The sequence below is a fragment of the Python bivittatus genome, unplaced genomic scaffold (genome assembly GCF_059951505.1).
Source record: "Python bivittatus isolate LINGU-HERP-01145 unplaced genomic scaffold, Pbiv_v1 ctg000330_np1212, whole genome shotgun sequence".
Lineage (NCBI taxonomy): Eukaryota > Metazoa > Chordata > Lepidosauria > Squamata > Pythonidae > Python > Python bivittatus.
The window spans coordinates 20,678,239-20,704,464 of record NW_028277058.1 but is presented as its reverse complement, the minus strand read 5'-3'; the positions used below and the strand labels follow the sequence as shown (position 1 = coordinate 20,704,464).

At 36.7% G+C, this 26,226-nt stretch overlaps 3 protein-coding genes across 6 annotated transcripts in view; all 3 read right to left on the bottom strand.

Moving 5' to 3' along the window:
* FRS2 (fibroblast growth factor receptor substrate 2) overlaps positions 1–481 on the bottom strand; it is a 37,781-nt gene extending 37,300 nt beyond the window's left edge. Inside the window, exon 1 of the mRNA XM_025163524.2 lies at positions 354–481. The gene's annotated coding sequence lies outside the window, so the exon portion shown is untranslated. The remainder of the gene's footprint in view (positions 1–353) is intronic.
* Positions 482–5,619: 5,138 nt separating this feature from the next.
* YEATS4 (YEATS domain containing 4) lies at positions 5,620–14,457 on the bottom strand. The gene is made up of 7 exons (XM_007423393.4): positions 14,207–14,457; positions 10,744–10,863; positions 10,201–10,267; positions 10,013–10,107; positions 9,041–9,133; positions 8,679–8,766; positions 5,620–6,340 (listed from the first exon to the last, which is right to left on the bottom strand). Exons 1-7 carry the CDS (start codon positions 14,255–14,257, stop codon positions 6,171–6,173), a joined length of 684 nt encoding a protein of 227 aa, XP_007423455.1. The 5' UTR covers positions 14,258–14,457; the 3' UTR covers positions 5,620–6,170.
* A 4,131-nt stretch (positions 14,458–18,588) lies between these two features.
* CPSF6 (cleavage and polyadenylation specific factor 6) overlaps positions 18,589–26,226 on the bottom strand; it is a 43,514-nt gene continuing 35,876 nt past the window's right edge. For all 4 annotated transcript variants that reach the window (XM_007423394.4, XM_007423395.4, XM_007423396.4 and 1 more), the window contains one exon: positions 18,589–24,271. The gene's annotated coding sequence lies outside the window, so the exon portion shown is untranslated. The remainder of the gene's footprint in view (positions 24,272–26,226) is intronic.

The following is a 26,226-nucleotide window of genomic DNA, read 5'->3' as shown; positions in this document are numbered from 1 at the left end:
GCGCACACAAGCGCTCCCGCTCGCCGTCCCTCCCGTCGCCTATTCCCTTTCGAGCCTTGTCAGGCCACCAGTGCCAACAGCAGCAATCCACCCGCCTCTGACCAGAGCCTTCGCCAGGACTCCCCTACCCCGCTGGCAGGAAAGGGGCACTTCGTTCCCTTCCACCGCAAATCCTCCTCCCACCCCACAGAAGAAGGCAATAGCTCCCGAAGCCAACTTCTCCCCCTTCCCCTTTCAAAGTCAAGCCGACAAAGCAACCTTAGACCGCAAAAAACCCATGGAGGCGCCCGGACGCGGAGGAGAACCGGGAGAGTGGCCGCAAAAGCGGCCGCCGAGAGAGATTCCGCCCTCACCTTCTTCATGAGGCCGACTGGCTTACAGGTGGCTAGAGACAGCAGCCCGGAGTCCGCCCCTGCCTGGACTAGCCGGAACTCTCGTCCCAAGAGTAGCAGCCAGGCCTCGCTCTGGGCCAGACTCTGCCCAAGACAACTTCCGAGGCCAAGCAGGCAACTCCTTCCGGGCCAAAGAAGGGGAAGGGTGGGAGTGGCTCGCCGGTCTCCCATACGGCGGGCTCTTAGTCTTGCCGGCGGGAGGGAAGACGGTGCGCGGTTCGCTGTTGCCACGCAAGGCTTGGAAATCACAGCGCGTAACCGGGGTGGAGAGATGTGGAAATAAACATCCGCTGGCGGTCCGGAGTTTTGCAATCCAGGAACGATAGCCCAACGCGAATACTGGCTTGATTTGCTACCAACAGAATTTGTTTCCAAATAAATAAATGCATTTTGCCTGTAATCCCATCAACACTTTTTCCTGGGAGTAAATAAAATCGTATCCCGTTAAGTAGAAGCTCAGAAGGTGTTAGCCTTGGTTTGTTAACTTAGCTGTTTCAGTTACCTGTACCTTTCTCTTGCTCTCAGTCCTAAAGCAAATGATTAGGAAAGAACCATGCTTAGCTTTATACTACGGTCAGACCTGAGTCCCAAGAAACAATCAGGTTGCTCATGAGTTTTACCAAGTTATTGATGGATAATGCCTGTTAAATCGAGCATGCTTATTTAATATTTAGAAAACAACTTCATTTTTTCATATAAAGTGTTCCCACAGATTTAATATTACCTGGAACTGGTCAAATACTACTGTACTCTGTTATTTATTTTAATTATTTATTTAAAATATTTGGCCGCCCATCATAGAGCACAACTGTGAGCGGCTCACAACAATAATAAAACTACAAAACCATAAAACTGAAAGACAGCCAGTGTGGTGCGGTGAGTGACTATGAGTTCCAGGCCTCCTTTAGGCACGAAAGCCTGTGGGTGACTTTGGGCCAGTCACTCCTTCTCAGCCCAACCCACCTCACAGGGTTGTTGTTTTGGAGAAAATAGGAGGCAGGAGTTTTAGATATGTTTGCCACCTTCGGGGATAGGGAGAGAGAGAGAGAGAGAGAGATTTTGGTCCCGCTTTATTTAGATAGATAGATAGATAGATAGATAGATAGATAGATAGATAGATAGATAGATAGATAGATAGACGGGATAAAAATATAACAATAACATTGACTTGAAGGCAGCAAAAAAACCTAAAAGTCCAGTGCCTCAATCATCCTCCTAGGATGTCCCAACAACCATCCACAGGTTCGCACCACTCTTACCCAGGCCTGGGTAAAGAGCCAAGTAAGTCTTGATGGCCTTCCAGAAGGCTAAAAGGGTGGGGTCCTGCCAGATTGCTGTGGGGAGAGTGTTCCACAAGGTAGGGGCAGCCACGGAAAAGGCAGTTTTGTGTAATAATAGCAAACCTGTTACAACCTCATATTTTAGAACTAATTTTCTGGTTTTAAGTCTTTAAATCACTGAACTAAATAGGGGTTGGAAAATGGCTACAGTCAAATTGACTTTGTTGGAAACTTCACTTCTAACAAAATATGGTTAGAATCAGAAAGTAAATCCAGTAATAATCACTTCTCCACAAGTATGCTTTGCAGTGTAGCCTTCAATTTCTCACGTAACTGTATCTATGGTTGGGGCCTGCATTAGCTTCTCTTTCTTCCAAGCCATCTCAATCTTGACCTGTCATGACCTTATTATTCCAGTCTTTGCACTCTTACAGGAAAGAACTCTTATTGTGTTGCGTTTTTGTCATGGAAATTAGACTGCATTGACTACATATTTTCACCTGTGACCCATATTGTTTTAGCAAGTAGCCAACTCTATGTAGTTCTAAAGAGCAGTCAAGCAGCATAACTTGTTTTTACACAGGGGAATATATCTGTAAAATAAACTACTCCTTATTCTTTCCCATGCTGTCCTTTGGTTAGCTGGAGTAAGTCTCATTCCTCTCCCAGATAATTTCCCACAATCCCTTGTGAGGTCATCTGAGAGTGGCACTTTTGCACATGAAAAACTGGGACCGTATTTAAAGGAGTATAATAGCCCTCTGCCTCCATTCGAGACCTCACACATTTCTGAGCTTTTAACTACCTTCCTCTGGCAGAATGGACAATGGTAAAAATAAGAAAGAGTTGTGGTACCTTAAAGACTAGCCAATTTGATTATCACGTAAGTTTTCATGGTTCACAGCCACTTCAATGGATGAATGCAGGAAATTCCTGTGAGAGCAACAACAGTTGTAGGGAGAGAAAGCAGGTGGTGAGAATAGAATTACATTAATGTACAAGAGAGAGAGAGAGAGAAAATAAATTAAGTAGTGGGGTATATTCTTATGTGGTCCACACAGCAAAATCAACAAAGAATATTGTGGCTGCTTAAAGACCAGCTACTCACTTACTGCATGAGATTTATAAACTCCCAAATAGTTTAAGACATCTTTGGAAACAGGCAAAAATATGTAGCAGCAGAAAACTTTCCACATCTAGTAATGGCCAAGCTACAAAGTTTATGGCTACCACTCTGGGGTAAACTAATTGTGTCTTGCTTCAAAAATCATGGTTAAAAGACACCTGGTTAAGTGTGGTATGTGAACATTTTTATAAATCGGGTTACTGCCCCTAAAAAACAAAATATTGCAAAAATGGACCACAATAAATCAAGCTACAAGTTCCCATGCTAGATGTTGTTCATTCAGTTGTGCCAAGTTACTTTGGTATTTTCTGGCAAAAATAGCTGAATCAGTCTGGTTCCATATGTTGTACAAGATTTGTACTGGGATAATGGCAGCTTTTTCATTTATTCCTGTACTATACAGTTACTTCCTGGGGCCTGGCTTAGTGTTTCTGATGGAGGAAAGTAAAAATACTGCAATAGCAACAGAACCATAATCAATGGCTAGGATTTATTTCTGTTGTTTCTTCAAAGGACATCATGTCAATAGTCGAACCCATTATTCTGCTACTATGAATATAGCATCGGTCTTTTTGATAATGGTCCATCAAGTCAGAGTGGACCCTTAGCAACCCAAAGATAGATTTTCTCCAGGAGGATCTGTCCCTGAACTGGTCCTTCAGGTCTTCCTATGGTGCACCCATCGCCACTGTAATTGAAGTACCAGTCTTTGGAAAACAATTAGTACAGTCAATCCTCCCTAGCTCCTATTCATTTGAATATTACATGTGACATTGTAACCATCTGTAATACTGAAATACTTCAAGAGTATTTCTCACTCTGCCAGTAATTTTTAAATTCTGACAGCTGAAATGTTTGCATTTTGTTGTTTGAACTGTTTTGCTTACCAGTATTGATTAGTGGCCAAAGTACAGTGCATTAAATGGTTTTAGTGAGTTTAACGTAATGGATGATGTAACAGTAGAAACCCTATTATGAACCTTCCCCAGAGTTTAGTTATACACAACTGCCACCTACTGAACAATACATAAATACTACAATTCATTTGTACTTAATCTGTGACTTTAATAGAAGTAAGCTATTTGGAACAAGTATATTTTTAAATAGTTAATTTTAGGTAGATCTGATCTTAAGCATGTCTCAGCAGGGGGCAACACCTGGGCAAAATTAGGTGGGCTTGGAAACTAACTAGGTTGGGCCGAGTTAGTATTTTAATGGGAGATTAGCAGAAAGCATCAGGGCTGTAGGCCAGACTGGGAAGTTGAAAAATATTAGGGAAGAAGCTACTTCCATACGGTTGCCAAGAACATTGCATAAATATGCCCATGGAATCACCAGTTGAGGTTGGTTCAGGAGAGTCTTTACTTTTACATTATTAAATTTAGGTGTGGTGCTTGATATATGACTATATTTAAGAACTAACTAGAGAAAAAATCAGTTTTTTAATTAAAATTTTTTAAATTAAATTTTTAAAACTTAATTCAGTTATGCCAATAGCTGTGAACCAAGGGGAGAGTAGTCATCTAGGCTTTATGTTGCAGTAATGAATTCTCATGTCAGATCTAACTTACTAATCCACAAATTGCAAAAAACTTACTGTATTAAATAAAATATGCTCTAAAGACATTTGGTTTGTCTAATTATATGCTAAGGTTCCTTTGGTTCTCTAAATGCAAACGTGAAAAATTCAGGCTGGGTGTTTTGTAGGTATGTCCGATACAAAAGTGCCTAAAAAGCAGTGTGATCTCTGCAACTCTTATTCACATTATAAAAGATAGAAGTGTCAGGAAAATAGTATGCTATGTTTGTTACAACTCTCATTGTTTTTTCCTTTGTCTTACTGCTTTTTTAATACTGTTATCTAAATTTTAAAAAAACAAACCCACAAGGTAATAATATGACCTCTCTCAAACCTTGCAGTGGGGGGTATTTTTCTCATATCTGATCTAGCTTCACTATTTAAGATCATCCATCCTGTCTCTTTGTAGGAATCCCAAGTAACTATAGACATTATACAATCTATTTAAAATTAGTCTTAAGTTTCACCTGTAGGGATATCATATACTTGTCTGAGCACAAAAGTTTTTACTCACATTGTACAGGATACTGTGATTTTCATCAAATTGATTTTCATCAAACTTAGTGTAAACTGGACATTCACTTCAGAAGTTTGCACAAAATGTGGCAGCTAAATTACTAAATGAGACATAGTATGAGGATTGGTTCCTCATTATAAACGGTTGCAATGGTTGCCACAATTGCTTTCTTACGCATTTTAAACTTCTGGTGTTTCTGATAACTTTAAGTCCTGAGCTATTTAGGATGGAAGGACTTTTTCTCCAATTATGAATTGGGTAAACAGTAAGAAAACTCATTGGAGATCCCTCACTTCATTTTCAGAGGCCCATTTATTACCCATACATGGAAGGGAGCAGTTTCCTAAGTCACTCACAAGCTACTAAGGAATATACTCCTTAGTGTTGTGTTTGACCTTAACTCATCACTTTCAAAAGACCCATATCTTCAGCCAGGCCACTAATGTTAATTATCTTAATGCTTTCATCTTTTAAAGTAACAACCATTATATATGTAAATAGGGTTTAAGTTCTCCTGTTTTTTATTTTCTTAAACATTTCTGTAAATTTGTAATTTTCAGTTGTTAGTGAACTACAGTGTTTTATAAGTGTACATAAATAGATAATAAATTAACAGAAAAAAATCAATTTTATAACAAACAAGTACTGTATTATATTACCAACAAAAGGAATTGTATAAAAATCATGTAATTTATCATATTTTTATATTAAAGAAACTATACAAGTTGTTTCACACATTACTTTTATTACTGGAACTCTAAAACAACAGACATATGGTCTCCAAACAGGGTCATGATCAGTTTTGTCATTTGTCAGAGTAAACCTACCAATGATATTTCTTTGTACAGTGGTTCTATCTCAAGATTCCAAGAAATCTGCCAACAACTCATAGGAGACTTGGTTTAGCTGCCTATAATACAAAGATTTCTTTCTCTTTAGGGCAGTGATGCTTTATGTAAATAAGTAGAACTCTGACTACACATTTAACAACAGTATCACAGTAGGATTTCATATAATACTCAATAAATTACAACATGAACAAGTTGTAAGAGTCACAGAGTTTTAAAAATGTGAAGACAACTTAAACTATGAAAATATTCTTTACTTTAAAAATATTTACTTAGTGAAATGCCACATACTGAATTTCTTTTCTTTTGCCCTCAGAAAAATCTCTCCAGAATGCCTATATGCAGTTCTTCCTAGAAAAGAGGATACATTATTGGTTCCGTGATCAAAATAGGTTTCATGTGAAGTCTCTTAAAGTAGTAAATAGGTATTATATATCTTTGGATTGATCATCATCCTCAAGCTTCCTGATTTCATTTTTTAGGCAGTTGATAGTTTCACGGCTTGCTTTTAATCTTTCTTTAAGTTCTGCAATCTCAAAACTGGTCTTCTTCTTAGCAGCTTCCAACTTCTCTCGAGTTTTTACTTCTACACTGGCAACTGGAAGAAAAATATATGTGGTATATTGCTTAATTATTTCAATATGTCTTTCAATGTTTAGAAAGGCACAGTCTTAGTCTACTGTATATCATTTTGAATCAAAAAGATTAAAACATTCTGGACCAATCACCCTGTGTTGTAGTTTGCTAGTATAACACAAGCTGTATTTTTAACATACAATGCCTTTAAATTGTAGCTGCAACAGAAGTATCATCTTAGGAATCCAAAACAATTGGATTAGTTCAGCTTGAATAAAGCTGGCATGATCTACATAAGTCAGGAGTTCTCCAACAATGGATTGCAATCCCCTAGGGAGCTGCATTTGGCTGGACACATATGGCTTTCACCAAGCTGCTGGCACTAGACAAGGCCATATGTGGAATCCAGACCTTCGATGTGTTGGGCTCACAACCACAGTTCGTTCAACAGCCCCAAGGTGACCCAGCCAGGATCAAAGCACTCTCCCCCTCCCATGTTTCAAGGACAGCTCTTTTTAGGTTTCAGTGGGGGGGGGGGGATGGCTCAGCAGTCTTGCAGCTTTTCTGGAAAGACTGTGATCTTTGTCTTGGCACAATTACAGTGCAAACTGAATTACTCAGCTTATAGATGCTATGTGGGACAGCCACTGTTATTGTTATACCAGGAGTAGTTGTGAATCTGTAAAATAAGCTGTTTAATACCCTGAAATCCTATCTCTGTACAACAGCTGAAGGTCATAATGATAAATGAAGAGGGTTTCCAGATCTCTAAGAAAATACTGTAATGATACTAATCAAGGCTTGGCATCTTCTCTGCTTGAGTGAGCCATTTCTTCTAAATCCTTCCTGAGCAGGAAGAGTAAATACAAGGGCAAGTGGAAATAAAGGACATTTTACAATCAGCTTCAGAGTGGTCCTATCAATATAGCTGAGGTCAATTTGATCATTCATCAAGAGGCAGGACTAAAGTGCTGGGGAAGGACCTGCTACCACCAGAGGTATTCAAAACCTCGGCCTGGTGGGCACTGTGGTTGGCTATCCTCATATTAACGTTACAGGTGGATTCCCTATAACTAGCTGAATAGCACAGGAACTCCCAGGGAACAAAACAAATCCAGCCAACTATCACCTCAGCCCAAGGATACAGACAAGAGACTTATTTGCTTGATCTGCAAGTGATTATGCATTTTGGCCCATTTTTTGTTCAGTTTGTATATCAAGAGGCAGGACTAAAGTATACACAATTGTGTACTTTGAAGAAGTAGGATAGAAAAAGTATTGATGCTTTTGAATTTTAGTGTTGGAGAAGACCCCTCAGAATATCATGAATAGCCAAAGAACCAAAAATCATCAGACAAATCAACCCAGAGTTCTCACTTAAGCCACAAATGACCAGGCTCAAATTATCACATTTTGGACATATTACACAAAGACCTAGCTCCCTGGAGAAGTTTATATAGGTAGTCCCTGGGTTAAGAACACCCAGTTTACAGATGACCCATAGTTAAGAATGGAGCCTATTATAGCAAAATGTGAGTTAAATACACAATGAACGGAGTTAAATACAAAATGATTTGAGTTCATTATACAATACTACTTATACAGTATTAACAATAATACTGTTCTGGCTTACATACAAATTCTACTTAAGGACAGATCTTGGGAATGGAACTCATTCTTAAACTGGAGACTACCTGTAATGCTGAGAAAGGTGGAAGGAAAGAGCAGCAAGACAGATAGACAGACTCAATTACAGCAGTGATGGGTATACCATTAGAAGACCTGAAGGACCAGGATAGGGACAGACCTTCCTGGTGAAAATGTATGTGGTCACTAAGAGCTGACACCAACTTGATGGTGCATAATCTATCATCTTTCAACAATATTACTACACAACTTTAACACCCCTGGCTCCTAACAGACAGCAGCTCTCTGTACTTTCCTATGCAGGCAACACAATGTTGCTTTCTACAACACAAATAGGCACACACAGGCTTCTAAAAAGATGAATGATTATTGTAAAAAAGAGAGCTCATAATTAATTAATTATTTTAGTGGGTCATAACACCACAAAGTTTGAGAAGCCTCACTTAAATACTGAAGTTCTACAAAGATCATTTAGTACTAAAACATGTATGATCATGCAGAATTGATCTTTCCATATTTACTGTTCTCTATCTGGATTAATATAATATAAACTTTTGTGTTTTTTTAAAATAATATATATTTCATGAAAAATATAAAGCCAAGGTGCAGATCTGTCATACAATAAGAAATAATGGCAAAGGGGTCTTTAAAATCAAGTTCTAATTCATCTAAAATCAACACATACTACTAAAATCTTTGCATTCAGCACTTACATTCTGTTTCATGCTTATAAGCACCAAGTGTTAACTGACGAGATGTAGTTAGCAACTGCTGCATCATAGCAGTAGGATCCTGAAAAATCTATTGGAGAAAAGTAATACATTTGTATTATTTGCTAAACTGTGCAAAGTTTCATAGTAAAATGGACTGTATACAATAATGTACTTTGGTTCCTAGAATATTCCACAGTCTAATGGATCCTTCCCCCCATGTATCCAAATCTGCACAAAAAAAATTGGGGGACCAACCTCCAGAGCAGATTCAGACTATCACAAAGGAAGGAAGGGGAGAGAGTGACATCCAATCTCATAAACAAAGCCCTCTTCCTAAAGTTAATGTAATTTTGTTATCTTACCATCTCATCATAAAATTCAGAAACAACAGTTTTCTTTCCCAAAATGGCATTTGTATCAGACTGAAACAGCTTCAGCAAATGATACAGAGTCACCTGTGCAACACAGAGAAATCTGGTTACTACCCAATTATACAAATCAAACTCTGGAACAGGAATTGAATATTTTAAATTTCAGCATGCCATGATAACTGAAGCTGAAAATTTACTGTGTATAGACAAGAATTAATGAATTAAATGAACTAGTAACTACAGGTCACTTGCAATGGAACTGCACCAATGTCTATTTGCTGATATAAACCCCACCACATTTTTTTCAGGAGGCAAACCATTAATGTTCATTACTGGCATGTATTTTCAGTACAGAGATAGGGAATCATTTTCAGATTATGGGGCAGAACATTTGTTTCCTCATAATTTGGCAAATAGAATTGTATCAGTCCCACAGACAAAGCAAACAACGTGCACAGTAATACATTTAAGTGATTCATCTTCTAAATATAGGTAAAGCTTCTCAATCTTTTCCCAACTGATGTTACTTTAAAAAGGATACACCCTTCCAGGGTGTTCTCAAAATTCCAGCTAAACCCAATTGACCCACGTGTCAATCACAAATAATTTACTTATGATTATACCATGAGCAGTACCACAGTCATTGACTGCTTTAGAAGTTGGTGACAGATGTAATCTACATCCACAGAGTATTTAGAAAGTCATGTTCAAACATGCCCAGTTAAACTCTCTCTCATGCTAGTGCCTTTTCTCTAAATATGGCTTAAAACATTTCAGCTGGCTTTTGTTTAACCTCAGTACAAAATCCCCAACTTTTACAGACAAAAGTTCCTTTCTAGGAAATACTAGCAATGCGTACAAGATCCATCACACTTTAGCTAATCTGAAATAGAATGTGACTTCTTCAGTGTAATCAGATGGATAAAGGTGAGTATTGTCATTGGTGCTGGGAATACTACTTACCGGCCTTTCATTAGGATCAATAAAAAATATCTTGATGATGATTTCAAATTCACCCCAGCCTGTTTCAGTGATTTCATATGGTGGTTTAGTTACCACTAAAAGAAAGAAGGGAAATACTAAATATTAGATAATCCACCTTTAAAAAGTAACGAAACCATTGTACTTTAATCAGACTGTTTAAATCATACCTCTCAATGGATTACCATAGCTTTCATGTAACTTGAACTGGATTTTCTTTACATAAGCAGACATATCCTAAAATTAAAACAGCCAATAAGAATTTACATATGTAGTTATGCTTCATACAGTTTCAATGTTCCCTTCTAATCTCTTTGTTACACTGCATTCTACTGATTCATTTCAGTATTTTTAGTTTTTAAGCTTTTGCCTCACACAACAATTGTGTGTCCTCCAATCTAAATAGCTGACAAGACATTCTGAACCCATCACCAAATACTAAGAATATTTATCAAGAAGTGACATACATTCCATATAAAATCCCTTTAGATTGTGGCAAAAAGAGGGTTCCACTTAGCCAATTTCTGTAGATCATAATTGTTCACAGGGTATTCTATAGTTTTCCCTAATTATTTTATTTATTTGACTGTACAAAATAGCAAGTCTTTAGGGAAGCATACATGTCCTAATTAAACATTTTAAACCACCCAAAATACTCAAAATTGAAAAAAAAAATCTTAGGTTACATTATAATTGAAGATATTTTTGCTTACCTCATTTCTATAGGGCTTAACATAAACTGTCCACTGATGAGTATGTCCATCTTCTTCTCGTTTCTTGCCAAAATAGCGGGCAACATTACCATAAACAATGGGTTTCACAATAGTTACACCCTTGAAGGAAAAAAGCAAAATCATTTTACAGACATAGTTTTCCAGCACTTACTTGTAAAATGATTGTATATTCTCCCTTATAGCAGTTTCTTCCTTTAGAACTCAGTAAAACATACAAGAATTCCAAGCTGTATATAGTATAGATTTACAAGTCACACTGCATTTTCAATTACGAAAACCTTAGAAATAGTTTTTATTATATTTTTCTATTTATTTATTAAATATGTGTTTATATTTTCTATTTCTTTTTTCTTTTCTATTCCTTCTGTTATTTTTTTAACTTGGCCTGCTCTCATCTAGGTTTTGCAAGCACATGCTTAAAATCTTAAAAATTTGTAAGGTTATCTGGGAAGAGTATGAGTCTGTTGGCCCTAAGAAAGTAGACAGGGTCCCTGGAGCGGTTTGGTAGCTACCAGCATATTTAATCCATGTCCCCCCGGTTGATGAAGGCCTTCTGGAAGATATGTGGCTGGGTCCAAGTGGTGTTGAATTCATCCTTAAGGCCATCCCCTCTCCAGAAAGCTATTGCTGGACCCAAAAGGATTGAATTACTTACGTTCTTGGGGGAAGGTTGTTAAAAAGGTGGTTGGCCTGCAGCTTCAGAGGGCTCTGGAGGAAGTGGATTATCTAGATCCCTTTCAGTCAGGTTTCATATCTGAGTACAGTATTGAAATAGCATTGATTGGGCTTGTAGATGATATATGGCCAGACCAGGATGGGACTAATACATCCATCCTGGCCTTTCCTGATCTGTCACCAGCCTTTGATACTGTCAATCACAGTAGCTATCCTTCAGGACCAGCTCAGGAGGTTGGGAGTGGAAGATATTGTGTTGCAATGGTTTTCCTTTCCCCCCGAGTCGGTTCCAGGCAGTGTTGATGGGAGTGTGTGTGGAAAAGTCAAGTCTCCAGCCTTCCACTTGGTGGGTCTTGTTCTCTCCCCGCTCCTGTTTAACACATATATTAAGCCACTGGGTGAAGTCATTTCAACCTTCGGCCATCCAAATAATGCTGTTGAGGTTTTGTCTCAATTTCTGGAAGCTGATGGGGGAGAATAGGCTCAAACAACCTTCAAGACTAAGTGGCTGTGGATTTTGGGGCTACCTGTATACAGGGAGCTTCCATCTTTGGTTCTAGATGGGGTTGGATTACCCAGATAGAACTGATGTATAATTTTGGGGAGTCATGGCTCCTGCTTAAAGAGTTGAGAGTTTTGAGGATTTTTGCACAAATCCATCTTATGTGCCAACTATACCCACTCCTGGACTGGGAAGCCACACTGTCACTCATGCCTTAGTTACCTCTCATCTGGATTACTACAATGTGCTCTACATAGTGCTGCCCTTGAAGACCATTCAGAAGCTACAGTTAGTCCAGAATGCAGTGGTATGAGTAATTAGGAGACCACTCAGTATGTCCATGTAACACTGCAGCTTTTCCAGCTGGTTATCAGTAAGTTTGTGGCAGCAATTTAAGGTGCTGGTTGTGACTTACAAAGCCTTTCATATCAAAGGGCCTGGTCATTTGGAGACTGCCTGTCTCTTTCTGCCCACATGACAAGATCTGAAAGGGTAGACATGCTCTAGGTCTTGTCACTTAATGTCATTTGGTGGAACACAGGAGACATGCATTATCTGTTACTATGCCTTTGGGACAGAATTCTCCCTGAGATCTGGATAGCCCCAGTTCTGCCTGCCTATCAAAAGGCTTTAAAGACCTGGTTCTTTCCCCAGTCATTGAGTCAAGAAGGTTTGTGCGAGTCTTGACTGTTTTTTATTGTTTGCGTTGAATGAAGTTGCCTCCAGCATAATACGTTTTAGTATATTTTAATTTTGGGAGATTATTATATGTTGTTTTTATATGCATATGGCACTTGAATCACACGTTGATTGAGAGGCTATATAAATTGATTTAATAAATACAATTTTAAAAACTCAGAGTTGTTTATGTAAATGCTGGATCGAGCCTTAAGTCATACTTAAAGGAGATCCATTGAAATAAATGAAATCAGAATGAGATATGAGATTTCAGCCCTGCTAATTTCAATGGAACTACTAAACAATATTACATCTGCTCTGAGCATTTAATTCACTATCATTTTAATTAAAGTAACTATACAATTTTCAGTTCTGTATAGTTTTCAATGTTTACCAAAATTTGAGAATAGTATCAGTTTTATTATGATTTACTAAGTGTGTCTTTAGTCAATGCCTGATTGATATCCTATATGGAACTACACTGAGTTTCCTGAAGGCAGGAAGACAGGACATAAGTATGATAATAATGCTAGAAAAATTTAGTATTATGAAATAAGTACTCAATAAGACATATAGTCAAATCAGTAGTCCTAATGTAGTTTAAACCCAAGAAATTAGAACGCTTGTCAGTGTAATCCAATAAATTTCTACGTAGCAGGTTCAAATTCACCAGAATTTACTCCTAACACTTATAATTATATAAGGTTACAAACTTAGTTGATACAAACTTTCTGAATAATTAAATGATTTAGAGATTATATTTTAAAAAATAAATAAATTATATATAAATCCAGAGACCAGCACCATCTTAAAGAAGACCTTACAAATTATTCGAATGTCTATTTGTTGGTATTACAGTAAAACATACGAACACTACATAAAACCAGCCAATATTTAAAAGAGAATTCATGTTTAATCACAATTGGGTACCATACACATGTTTTTAAACACGAGCGACTGCTTAAAATTTTGCAGTAGGTTCAGCAGCCCCTCTCCTACACCTATTAACTCCAAGAAGCCATAATCTAATGAACGGTATATATAAACCCAAAGTAATGAAATCTACAATATATAAGCGATTAGCTAATTCAGCAACGCCAATGGAAAGCAACGAAGAGATTAAATTTACGGAGAGTTAAATTTTTGTGTAAAACTAGAAAAGGTAAGTGCAGGCACAAACATCGCTTTCCAAGGAAAGCATTACAGCGACTTAAACAACAACAACAAAAACAGACCAGAAGGCATGCAAGAAACCGCCTTACACCCAGTCGGTACAGAAGCGGACATCACCCCCGAAATCTTGTATGAAAATAAATTCGTTAAGTCTCTGAGGTGCAGAAGACCCTTCGCAGTTAGTTGCAGCAACAACACGGCTCCCTCCTTCGGAACCATTTACTCGAAAGCCTCTCACATCAACCAGTACCGCGCTTGGACCCTCGCAACGAACCCACTCAAGGGGCCAAATGCGTGATCTTATGCCAGTCTGGAACCCTGCAATCGCCCTGGGACTTAAAACTGCCCTCAGGAAGGAGGAGCAGAGAAATCGTTTGCGGTCGACGAAAAGCCCCCTGCCAGCGCCACTCGCACCTTCACTCTCCCACCAGAGTCAGGCCCGAACTCAGCCATTCTTTTGAACATATTGCACCGGAAGGGAAGGCTCCTCGCGCCGCTCTAGCGCAGCTAGGGCAAGGCCGGCCTCATCTGCCTGCCTCCCCGCTCGCCAGAGAAGGAAGAGGAGTCGCCGCCGGCGAGATCAGCGAACCCCCAGCTTCTCTCCCGGACCCGCCGTCCGCGTTCTCGGCGGAGCCCATAACCCTCACGCAACAGCTTCCGGGTGAGATCAATTTAACGCGGTCTCGACGCGTCTCCTCCCACTTCCACCACAGAGCAGCGGATTGTTGCACGTCACGTGGTCTCTCACCGCTTTGGTCTCGCGACCCGGAGGTAAAAGTGAAATGAAAGGCATGAAAGAGAAAACAAAAGCGCCTTCTTCATGTGCGTTGCGTTGTTCTAGTAGTGCGTTGCAGTGCAGTCGTGCTGGTTGTAAGGTGCTGTACTTAGGAACGCAAATGCGAGATTATAGACTCAATTCTTAGGTATTGGCAGCTATTGGGATGCCCTTCGGGAGTTTCCTTAATCCACGGGTTAGCATACTATGAGAAACCTCTATTTGAATTCTGTATTTCAGGAGGAATACGTGTACTGTATATACCAAACCCCTTTCTCAAAAAACATACCTAGCATTTTGACTTACTGTGGAGTCCTTGGAGTTTTCTGAGTTTGGTTGTTCTCATGCAAATGTTTCGTTACCCGGCTAGGTAACATCTTCAGTGCAGAAAACCAAGCTCAGAGAACCCCAAAGACTCCACAGCCCAACCCCGAGCTACACATATTCTCTTCTATGTCAACTTACACTAAAGCACTAGCAACACTGTTATTGTAACCTAATAAACTTTTATATATGAAAGCCATCAGTTTAATAGGATGATCTACAACAGATCCATTTATCTTAGGCTTTGAATTGCTATACTTCCTAACCAATATACTAACATTAATAACTAATTGCACCCATTCTTAGATTGAGACCCTACTCATGGTCACTCACGCCCTGGTCACCTCCCAGTTGAACTACTGTAATGCGCTCAACGTAGGTCAGCCCTTGAAAAGTATCCAGAAACTTCAGCTGGTGGAAAATGCAGTGGCGCAAGCAATTGTGTGTTACTGGTAGAACACGTTACACTCTGCTTCTTGAGCTGCACTGGTTACTAGTTTGTTTCTGGGTCCAATTCAAGGTGCTGACGTTGACCTTTAAAGCCCTTCATGGCATGAGCCAGGCTATTTGAGGGACCACCTCTCCCTGATTTCATCTGTCCTTCCCACCAGATCCAGGAGAGAGGGTGTTACAGTTTCATTGTCAAGGGAGCTAACATTTGGCAGGCCCTAGGCGGTGGGCCTTTTCTGCTGTGGCGCCTGCATTGTGGAATCTTCTTCCCCCTTTAGTGAAGTTGCCTCATCACTTCTGAAGGTCCCTCAAGACCTGGTTCTGCCAGCAGGCCTGGGGACCTCAGGGGACGGGTGAACTAATGAGGTGGCTCCATTATTATTAACATCCCATCTATTATTTTTCGTATTGGCTGTTTTTATATTTTTAATGTTTTTTAATAACAATAGTTTTAGATATTTATTGTTTTAGCCCTGTTGCATGCTGCCGAGTCACTGGTTTTGTGAGAAGAGCAGCTATATAAATTAGACAAATTTAAAAAAACCATTAAGTAGCATTTCCATTTATACTAGACATGCACCTGCCACAAATTTCATTCAGCATTGTAGTCAGGTAGGTCTCTCTTCTAGAATATTGTCATTAGAGGGGAATGGGCATGCAAGTTATCCTTTTTCAGTCTTTGGGATGTTCTTGTTACTTCTGCAAACCCTTCTGAAATTTATTGATACTTCCCTTTTATTTCTCAATTAGAAACTAAACTAGTTTGGGTTCTATTATTGTTAAATGGTTAAATGACAAATTCTCTCTGCCAGTGCACTTTTGTAAATGCATTTCATGTATTTTATTCCTTATGCTTTTTTTTATAAAGCTAGTCAATATAGGAGGTCAAATAGTTCAAATTTCCTAGGTATATAATGGTCCTGCTTGGGTTGTTATGCATTTCAACACTGCAGGCAAATTAGTAGTCTATAATAGCACACAAACATCTCACCTACTATTATTTACCAAGTTTTTCACTTATGCTAGTGACCAGAAATAACCTAGGCAAAAATTAGAGAGTCTAATATAATGATGTTCACACAAATTTTACATTTAGTCACAGAATTGGAAGGGGGCACTTAGTTCATCAGAGACCCAGTTTGGTGTAGTGGTTAAGGCACCAGGCTAGAAACCTGGAGTCATGAGTTCTAGTCCCACCTTAGGCACAAAGCCAGCTGGGTGACCTTAGGCCAGTCACTCTCTCAGCCCTAGGAAGAAGGCAATGACAAAACACTTCCAAAATCTTGCCAAGAAAACTGCAGGGACTTGTCCAGACAGTTGCCAGGAGCCAAGACTGACTCGAAGACACCCCCTCAAAAAACCCACCTTAGGCCACCAAGTACAATCCCTTGGTCAATGCTAGAATCCAAATAAAAATGTCTTTGATAAATGACATTGTAGCTTAATACACCCAATATAGGGGAGCTATCACCTCTCTGGAATTAATTCTGCATTCAAAACTGTTAGGAAGGTTTTTTTAAAAATTCAATTGAAACTTGCCTCCCCATAACATATCTATAACCTGCACTGTGGAATGAAGTCTTCTTGTAACATCCTTCAGATATCTGAAGAGTTGCTATCATACCCCCCCATAACTCTTAGCTTCTGGTCCTGATTATCTTGATTGTCTTTCTCTGAATTCCTCTGATTTCATTTTATCTGAAGCCTCCTTAAACTAAGATGCCACAGTACTGGAGGTGGGGTTTGACTAATACAAAATTGCATCCCCCCCCTTTTTTTTTGCATTCATATCACACTGCAGGCTCATATTCAGTCTGCAATCAACTTCTCTTCCAAAATCTTTTTCACAAGCATTATTCCAATACTGCACTTTTCTCTGATTAACTTCATTCTGCTACTTTTAGCTTATTTCTCTAACCTATCAATGTCACTTTGAATTTTATTTCCACCTTTTAGGATATTAGTGATCCCACCTAATTTTGTATCAGCTGCAAATATGATAAGCATTCCCTCTACCTCTTCATCCAAATCACGAATGGAAGTATTAAATATCTAGCAATGATCACAAGGACTGTTCCTGAAGCACCCCACTTGATGCTTTTTTCTAATGTAATAGCTAATGTGTTCATACACCCTAAAAAACAGGCAAAAGCAATGTACTTTTATTATCTATTATTGGAGCTGACTTTCCAAATCTACTATTCCCCCAAGTATGTTGGACTAATGCTCCTATAACACCATGCTAGCTTCAAATGAAAGGTTCATACCCAACAGATAGAAAGCATTAAGTTTAGGAAGGTTATGCTACATGGAATTCTTAATATTAGTGATATCTTAATATTGGTAAAACCATTTAACCCCACCTTTCAACCCCACCTTTCAAAGTAGCCCACTATCATTTTAAAATGCAACAGTTGGGTTTTTCTGGCATCTAACCTTGTATATATATGTGAGCTTCAGCTATTTGTTTTAATTGATAACTGCTGTTACTTTTAAACTTCAAGAGTTTCTCCCCTTCCCACCAACACTGACAAGTTCCAAGGAAACATTTTCATAGTTCTGTACTTAATGGTAGTATCTGAGTCTTTTGCCATTCTGTCATTTAATTTAAATCTCATAAAGGGTTCATCTGGAATATAGCTGCTCTTCTTTTCTTTCTGCAGGAGAAAACAGGATAGTTGGTGGAAATCAAGAGCTAGCAGACTGAGAAGATTTTTAAGGGCATTTGATAAAATCTTCTGTGGGAGAAAGAGGAAGGATCAAAATAGAGTTGATGGGGAATGCAGAGATAGCTTTAAGAGAAATTTTAAAACTGAGGAGGAAATTAAAATAATCAAGTATAAAAGGAAGAGAACAGAGTGGGTCAAGTATAAAAGGAAGAGAACAGAGAGATGTCTGATCAACTTCCGAACTGGAAATAAATGCATTCTTTCTCCCATTATACAAATACAGAGTTTAGACCAGTTGGAAAGCAGAAACATTAAAAACTAGTGACATCAAAATAGTTGCTTTCTTTACATAGATAAGTGTACAGAGAACACTAACAATTCATAGTGCTTTTACATAGCAACAACTACTGATACAAAAGTGAACAAAAAGTGGTATAAGTATTACCTTTTCCATTTTGTTTTTCACAAGATATTTTGATCAATTTGTCACTTTTCATGTTTTTCCAGTAAGAGCAGCTTATACTTTAACTTCAAAAAGCCCCATAGTTTCCATGAAATGAAGACAAAATAGACTTAAGTGTTCATAAAAAATGTGCTTTATTTTTCCCCATACAAGGTAACTTCTTTTGCAGTTAAAAAACCAACAAATGGCTTGATACCAAATTCTTAACAGTCACCTAAAGACTAGAAATAAAGGTAATTAAAATCACCAAACGATCAAGTGGAAGTGAAATGAAATTTTAAAAGCCAATTCTAGAGGCAGAGATTTGGTTTATAAAATTTCACATGTTGGTATGACATTATTCCCTCTTACCTTGTGAAGCAATTTAAGTTCCAAAATTTCAACACATTCAAGATGTTCTTGAGCTGCCAGGTATTAGAAAGTCAAAAGAACCTGGGTTGGTTACACATACCAACCAATTTAAAACCTTAGTATACACAGTGCTTTTACTTTCATGTAAACATTTGTGTAAACGATGACATAACAAAATCCAACCCAAGACCATGTAAAAGTATCTAAGAAGAATTGGTTAGCTCTACAGGCACTAAAGAAGTATAAAATGAACGTTAAATCTTCCCGCTGTCAAGACAATGTATTTACAGTAAGTCAATTCATAGGAACTCAGTGTATCACAGAAAATAACCAGGTCTCTAAATCATGCCAAATCCATCAATAAGGAAAGCAAGATCATAGCTGCTTGGCATCTAATTTCACCTCCAAGAAAAGCAATTGTGAATTATTCTAGGAATCCAATTCAGAATCATTCCCTCCTCTGCTTCAAGAGTGCACCTGATGTGTGATGTGAGAATGGATAGCATAAAGGAAGAGCTCTTCAAAGAGGTACCTGCCTACTTTGGCTCTAGTTCCTTCCACCATCAGCAGCAACTTCCTAATAATCTGCCCATAAGGCAATTGACAATTCCCCCGCCCCTTATACAGAACATCCTACCCTAAGTGATGATTAATTTAACATTTCATGGAAGGTTCTGAAAATGTTGCTTAATAAGATTCTCAATAACTACAATGATCATTGTCTCTGAGTTAGAAGAAAATTGTCAAATCTTCTAGTCCTTGTAGTTTAATACAATATAAAAAAGTTGTTAAGATAGATCTAAAAAAGAATAGGTTCTTTAGCAGTCATTGTCCATGGAGAAAGTAGGGCTCTGCAGCACTTCAAATTCAAAGGCAAAAAAGTATTCAGTGTGCGCAAGTCACAAATGTATCATCAGTTTGCAACTCTTCAAAGTACCTGTGTGCCTTTCCCAAGGTCGTGCAATAGGTGTGTGATTCCAGAAAAATATACTTACTTAAGGTGTTGCACTACATTTGTGCCTCTGCATTATCTGAAACACTGTTTTGCTTCTAAATCCAAACTGCAGCAAAGCTCTAATGTTAAATGTATTTTTGGATTAAATCTCAGCTGACAGAACTTGGAAAAAAGAATATACCACAGAAGACATCTGCAGTCAAAAGTTGAACCAAAAATGTATGAAAACAGAAATGTTACTGCTTATATAGTATGGTCTGATCAAATTCTTTCAGTTTGCCCTGCTGCAGTCTCATGTGCTATTCCAGAGCATGTCATCTCAAAAGTGGCTTTGTAGGGAATGGAAAGATTATACCCAAAAAACTTGAAATAATCTACATTACATTTGTAATATGGATACAGTGGCATTATTTTTATTTAAACTAATAATTTACAACTGCAAAGAGAGAAAGCAATATTTGATGGAAATGAATATGTATTAATAGTTCTCATAAGCATGTGTATGTTTGCTCATGGTTTTGTATGTACACATACATAAGAAGTATCAAAGTTTCTTATATAAAATATTTCTAATGTGCTTTTTAAAATACCTTGTTCTCAAATTAGCTACCTAAATGTTAAATGAATCTTCACTATTCTTCCTTCCTCAAAATCAGATAAAAATGTTTTCATTAACACAATTTTACCTACTTCTCAGATTTTTAAGATTGACAAACAGTTGAAGTATGCACATTTTACAGAGTATGTTTAATGCTTTTACATTAAAAGCTGCATTTTAAGGCTGTAGAATCTTACATCAAACAAGTAAACAATGTGAATAATAAGACCCTATATATAAAACTTAGTAGTAAGCTGAAACTGGAGTGAGAAACTAACCACTATCCATTATTTACAAAAAGAGTTCTTAAAACTAAAGTTGTTATATACATTTAAAACCTGCAGTTCATATTTGACAAAACTTGAACAACCAAACAGTCCAGGAATCATCAAAAACAGTCAAGCACACACAATCTCAAAATTAACCAGGATTTTCACTCTAAAATTAAGTGGGAAATCTAAACATAAATATCATGCATTGCATGCCCATTGCACTATTTGCAATCAGGCTGTTTGGCTAGACACATGATAGTTAATGGGCAAGATTTTAAAGATGAGAAAAGACAGTGCGTATCTGCTTAGTATTCAGTTTGAATGCTTACTCTAAAAACAAAGCTTTCCAGCTATATGTATTGTTAGCTCAGTACACTGAAAGAAAAGCTATCTAATTAATCAATACATTTACTGTTCTGGCTTAAGTTCGAATTAGTTCCAGGGGTACCACCCTCTGCAACCATGCACATTAAAGATATGTGACAATTCAAGCAGATATTGACGTATCTAATCAATTATTTTAGTTCAGTGTTTTGCGTTTTTATAGATTAAAACATAAAATATTATCTATTTTATCTAAGGACATCTATATACAGAAATATCAAGTACCTACTTGCACACATTTTCCTGTCAAAAGCAGAATAAATACAGAAACCCAAACAAACTTCAACAGGAGCCTAGAAAATACCCAGGTTTTTGTTACTGTCTGGTGAGTATGCACAATAATATATCCTGAGTTTGCTCACAGACGTATCACAACTGGAATGCCTTCATTTGTCTTAATATCTTTGGACTTCTTTAAATGTTCATTGAAACTAATAATTCCCATTGGAAAATAAAATTTTACTCACAAGACAAACTCTAAAGATTATTTACTACTACACATCAAAAACTTTCACACTACGTATATAAAAAGTTATCAAAAAAACATTCATACTTTGATTTTTGGCAAATCCATTGCCAGCAATGGAAATCTTGAGGAGAAAACATAAACTATATACAGCAATAACACTACTGTTCAATTGTAAAAAGTAAGTTACAGAAAAGTAAGTTGTGATTTTAAATTATTTTCATTTTGGTTCCTGGATACTTGAAATTGTTCAAATAAAAACTTATCCACCATGCATATCTAACTTACCTGCTGTTTCTTCAGCTTTTGGTTTTTCCAGTTTTTAGTCCAGATTCTCTGTCCACATTCTAGCTAATTAAAAATGTATACTGCACTGGAGTTCTTAGAGCTGAGACAACCACCCAACATAAACAAGTCGTTCCAAGTATGTGACCAACTTCCCATTTTCTGATTATACTCCTATTCACCTCTGCACAAAGGAAACAACTCAAAACCTTAAGAGTGTAACTTTAACGTAAAAAGATTGTATGAACCCAAACATCTTAATATTTTACTTCAATCAATCTTTACTTCTGAACTACTCCCTATTTATTTATACACACAGACATATATATATCTACACACACACACATATATATATACATACACACACACACACACACACACAAATAAAATCAGAGGCTAAACCAAATTTAGATATTGACATTTCCACATACTAATTGGATAAACTGACCCATAATAATATGCTTAACAGAAGCCAATTTCACATAAAAATGTGTTAGATCAATAAAACAAACCAGGAATGGCTCATGAGAATGTCCAAGTACAAAAATGATAAAGGCAGCTGTTATAAAAATCTCTTCAGTGAACAGTTTAACATACCCATACAACTCCAGTTATAAACAACTAAAATACATTAGTTTGAAACAGGCAAGTCTATAGGTTAAGTTGCACTGGCTGAACTAGGCACATGATAAACTGACTTTTGCAACAATGTAAATTTAGTCACATTGGACAAGACTTCTGAGAGACATAATAAATTATTTTTATTTCAGTGGTTCTAGCCTGAGCAGGATTGTGTATAGAACCAATACAGCAATTTGAGTGCTTCCATGTGCCGCCAATAACAAGTGGATAGCATATTACTATGCATATTTACTCAAATGTAATTCCACTTTCAAAGGGATTTATTCCCAGGTAAGCAGAAACTAAAGTCTGGATAATACATTATGTACCTCATTATGTATATAACTGAAGCATATGTACACTTTAGTATATATGCTTCATTTATTTTAAAAACTGTAGATGTGTCAAGGATGCTTTTTAAACTTATCTATTATGCAATTATATTAATTAGAAAGCCAAGACTGGTCATGGTTTCTTGTCAAGTTATGGCTGGTTGTAAAGTCAAGTTTGATGCTACAAAATATATATATATTGTATTTAATATCATATCTCAGCAAATTTATTATGATATTGATTATATATTAAAAAGACTTTTCATTAATTCATGAACCAGTAAAATCTGGGGAAATAGTTCAGCAAATATTTAAAATGTTGACAGCTTTGAAAGGAGGAGAAATTAGGCAGGTGCAAGTAAGATTTTGAGAAGTCTATTTTTATCAACAAAACTCAGTTATAATGCAAACAACATATTGCTGAACATGAGTGTAAATCTACTGTTGAGTTAGTAGAGTACATCAGATCTCCATCTACTTATTAGGACAAACTCCATTAATTATTCAAGGAATATGCATACACACATCAGAATACTGAATGTATATGCATTCTACTGCTTAAGGAAACTGCTGGAAATTTTATTTTTTGTGGGGTTTTTTTTAAGGGATTTCTTTTATACCTACTTTTAGCTGACATATATCTGTGTATACACTATCAGAGCATCTGGAAATAGGACATAACAAAAAAGTAAAGAAAGGTAATCACCAAATCTGAAAATGCCAAACATTTTTTCTAACCTTTTGTAAATAAATATGGGATATTTAGTTCTGTATATTGCAACAGAAGTCTTCACACGCTTTAATTCAATTTCAGCCTAAATCTTCTCCAATGGAGTTTCAGTCTATTAGGACCACAAACGTTAATTTTTTGGTACACCTTTCAGCATGTTCACAAGCCACCTATGCAAAACTGGCTACAAACTAATGATGTGATTTCTATTCTATCATCATAAAGTGTTGGACACAACTGCTATTCATTCATCAAATACAATAAATTGATGCATTTGTAAAAAATATGCATTTTTGTTAGAGACATTTAACACCATTAAATATTGCTGAACACAAGACGCTCCCTGAGGTGTAAACATCAAATAACTCGAACAGCTTTACACATCAGCCCCATCAAACAGTTTATTACAACACTACATCTATTATAATCAAATTGGTGCGCTTTACAGACATTATCTTGAACATTTAAACAAGAACCAACTACTATAAAAACAAGCATTTACTTGACTTTTTTCCAATTGCCTGCACATTTTAATTATCAAATGTATATAACCAGTAATAAAGTTGCAAAAAGCTATATGTTTTAAATCACACAGGTTCCTTCAAATAAAACAGCTAAGCAACATAAAAAGTAAGAGAGCTACTGGTTACCATATATGCAGATTTGCTTTATTCAGATCTATTCCTGTTCAATTTATCCATGAATCCTTTACAGCTCTGTTCGATCACAAGAAGCAAACTGCTGGACAAGCCTCTTTCCACGTAGTTACATTTCTTTTCTGGCGAGGTGCTCCTCTTCCTTCAGCTGTAATGTGTTAAAATTTGTGATGTAGATTTTGCTAGATCCCACAGCAAGCAAAAATGGTGGTTTAACTATACATACACAAATTGCGCACATCAAATCTATTTCAGCATAAAAATAAAATTTAAAAATGGAAATAACAAGGATTGTTTGAAAATCCTCCGAATTGCAGGTTGATCATTTTAGAATAAATATTACAGGAAAATATAGATACCTAATTTTGTAAAAAGTAAACATTAATAGGAATGTTTTTTCAGATCACCATTCAAGAAAGTGCACATAGAGGATTATGTATCAACCAGATCATTTTGTTACATTGTTTAACCACTTTAATTAAAAAAAAAATGAAACTATCCTGACAGCTAAATAACACAACTGTTAAAAACAGAAATTAATCTGACAAATTATAAACAGTTCATTGCATGTATATAGCCTTTTTGTTCATGCTTAAAAGTTAGATAAACAGAAAGACAACTAGATTATATGCATATGAACTAAGAGAAATGTGGAAAAGTGAGATGAGCTTGGCTCACTTCTAAACATAGCTGGCACTCAAGTATGACTGACCCTCACTCGGTTAAATGCAGTCATGCAGGACATTTATAAGCAGCAGCCACATAAGTGGTTGTCACTGTGAAATATCAAAATCACTCCATAGCAAAATTACTGAACATTTCACCACACAGTTACACAACTGTGCTATGCTCACATGGAACACTTATTTTTGCTTCAGATACCATGAATAATGCTTTAATGTGAAGTAAATTTGTACTAAAATCAATAGATATGATACAAACAAGCCCACAACCATTTTAAGAAAACCAAAGGCTGACATGTTCTTTCTTTCCTTCAGCCTGTATCAGAAACTACTTTTAAAAGTTTGCTCAGTTTAACAAAAAATGTGACCTAGTACATGAAGTCCAGAAACAAAATACGCAAAATTTATACTCTTTATCTTTGGATTCTAGTTATGAAGAACTTTTAAAAAGTTCCACACTTTTTAATAACAATATTATTGTTGCATAATCTATATAAAATCTACAGTAAATACACAAACACTGCTTGGTAACTATTATAACTATTATTAAAAATGATATAAAATACATTTATACATTACATGTTTGTTCATTCCTAAGCCCAATACTGGTGGAAACAAGCTACACAATTTTTAATAGTGCTTACTCCTAAGTATGTTTGCGGTCTTAAAACAGAAATTTTAAACCTTACTCTAAAGTAAGCCATGCTGAATCCAATGGAACATAGTTCCATAAGAATATTAGAATATAGTATAAAACATCAAAGCAATAATTTCAAAAAATTTTAGAACTTAAAATTAAACTATTTGCAAAAGTACATATTGGTATGTTATTTTGTATGCAGATATCTAAATAAAGAATTTCAGAACATACAGCACTATGCAGTTGCCATAAGGTCACTCTTACTACTGGTACAATTCAGAATAGAAAAATTAATTATATTAGTAAGAATTTCAGGTGCCCTTTCCTCCCAAAATTTATGGGTTTTAAGCAGGTGAGAATTTAATTAGTTTTCACTTTTGAGTGTTGAATATTTAGAGGGTTTTTTTCTTTTGCACAATCAAAATCCTTTTAAAATTGGTTTTATTAACAAGATAGATCAAACTGTGCATCAGTTGTGGTCCATTAAGTTAGTTGCTAACGCACAGATAGAATCTGTTTCGGAGGAACAAAATGACAGCTGCAAGTGTATTAGAATTTTCCACTCTGAATACAGTATTCATTAAGTATCTAAAGAAATAATAAACATGAAGAAAAACATAGTAATAACTATAATGAACTATTTTTAGAACACTATCTTGTTGGTAAACACATTTTTAAGACTGTCAATAACAAACTGAAATATAAAGACTCCAAACTTATCAGGTATTGACACACATTCTATCCTAAACTATTTCAACATGAATAAATTACTGAACTTAG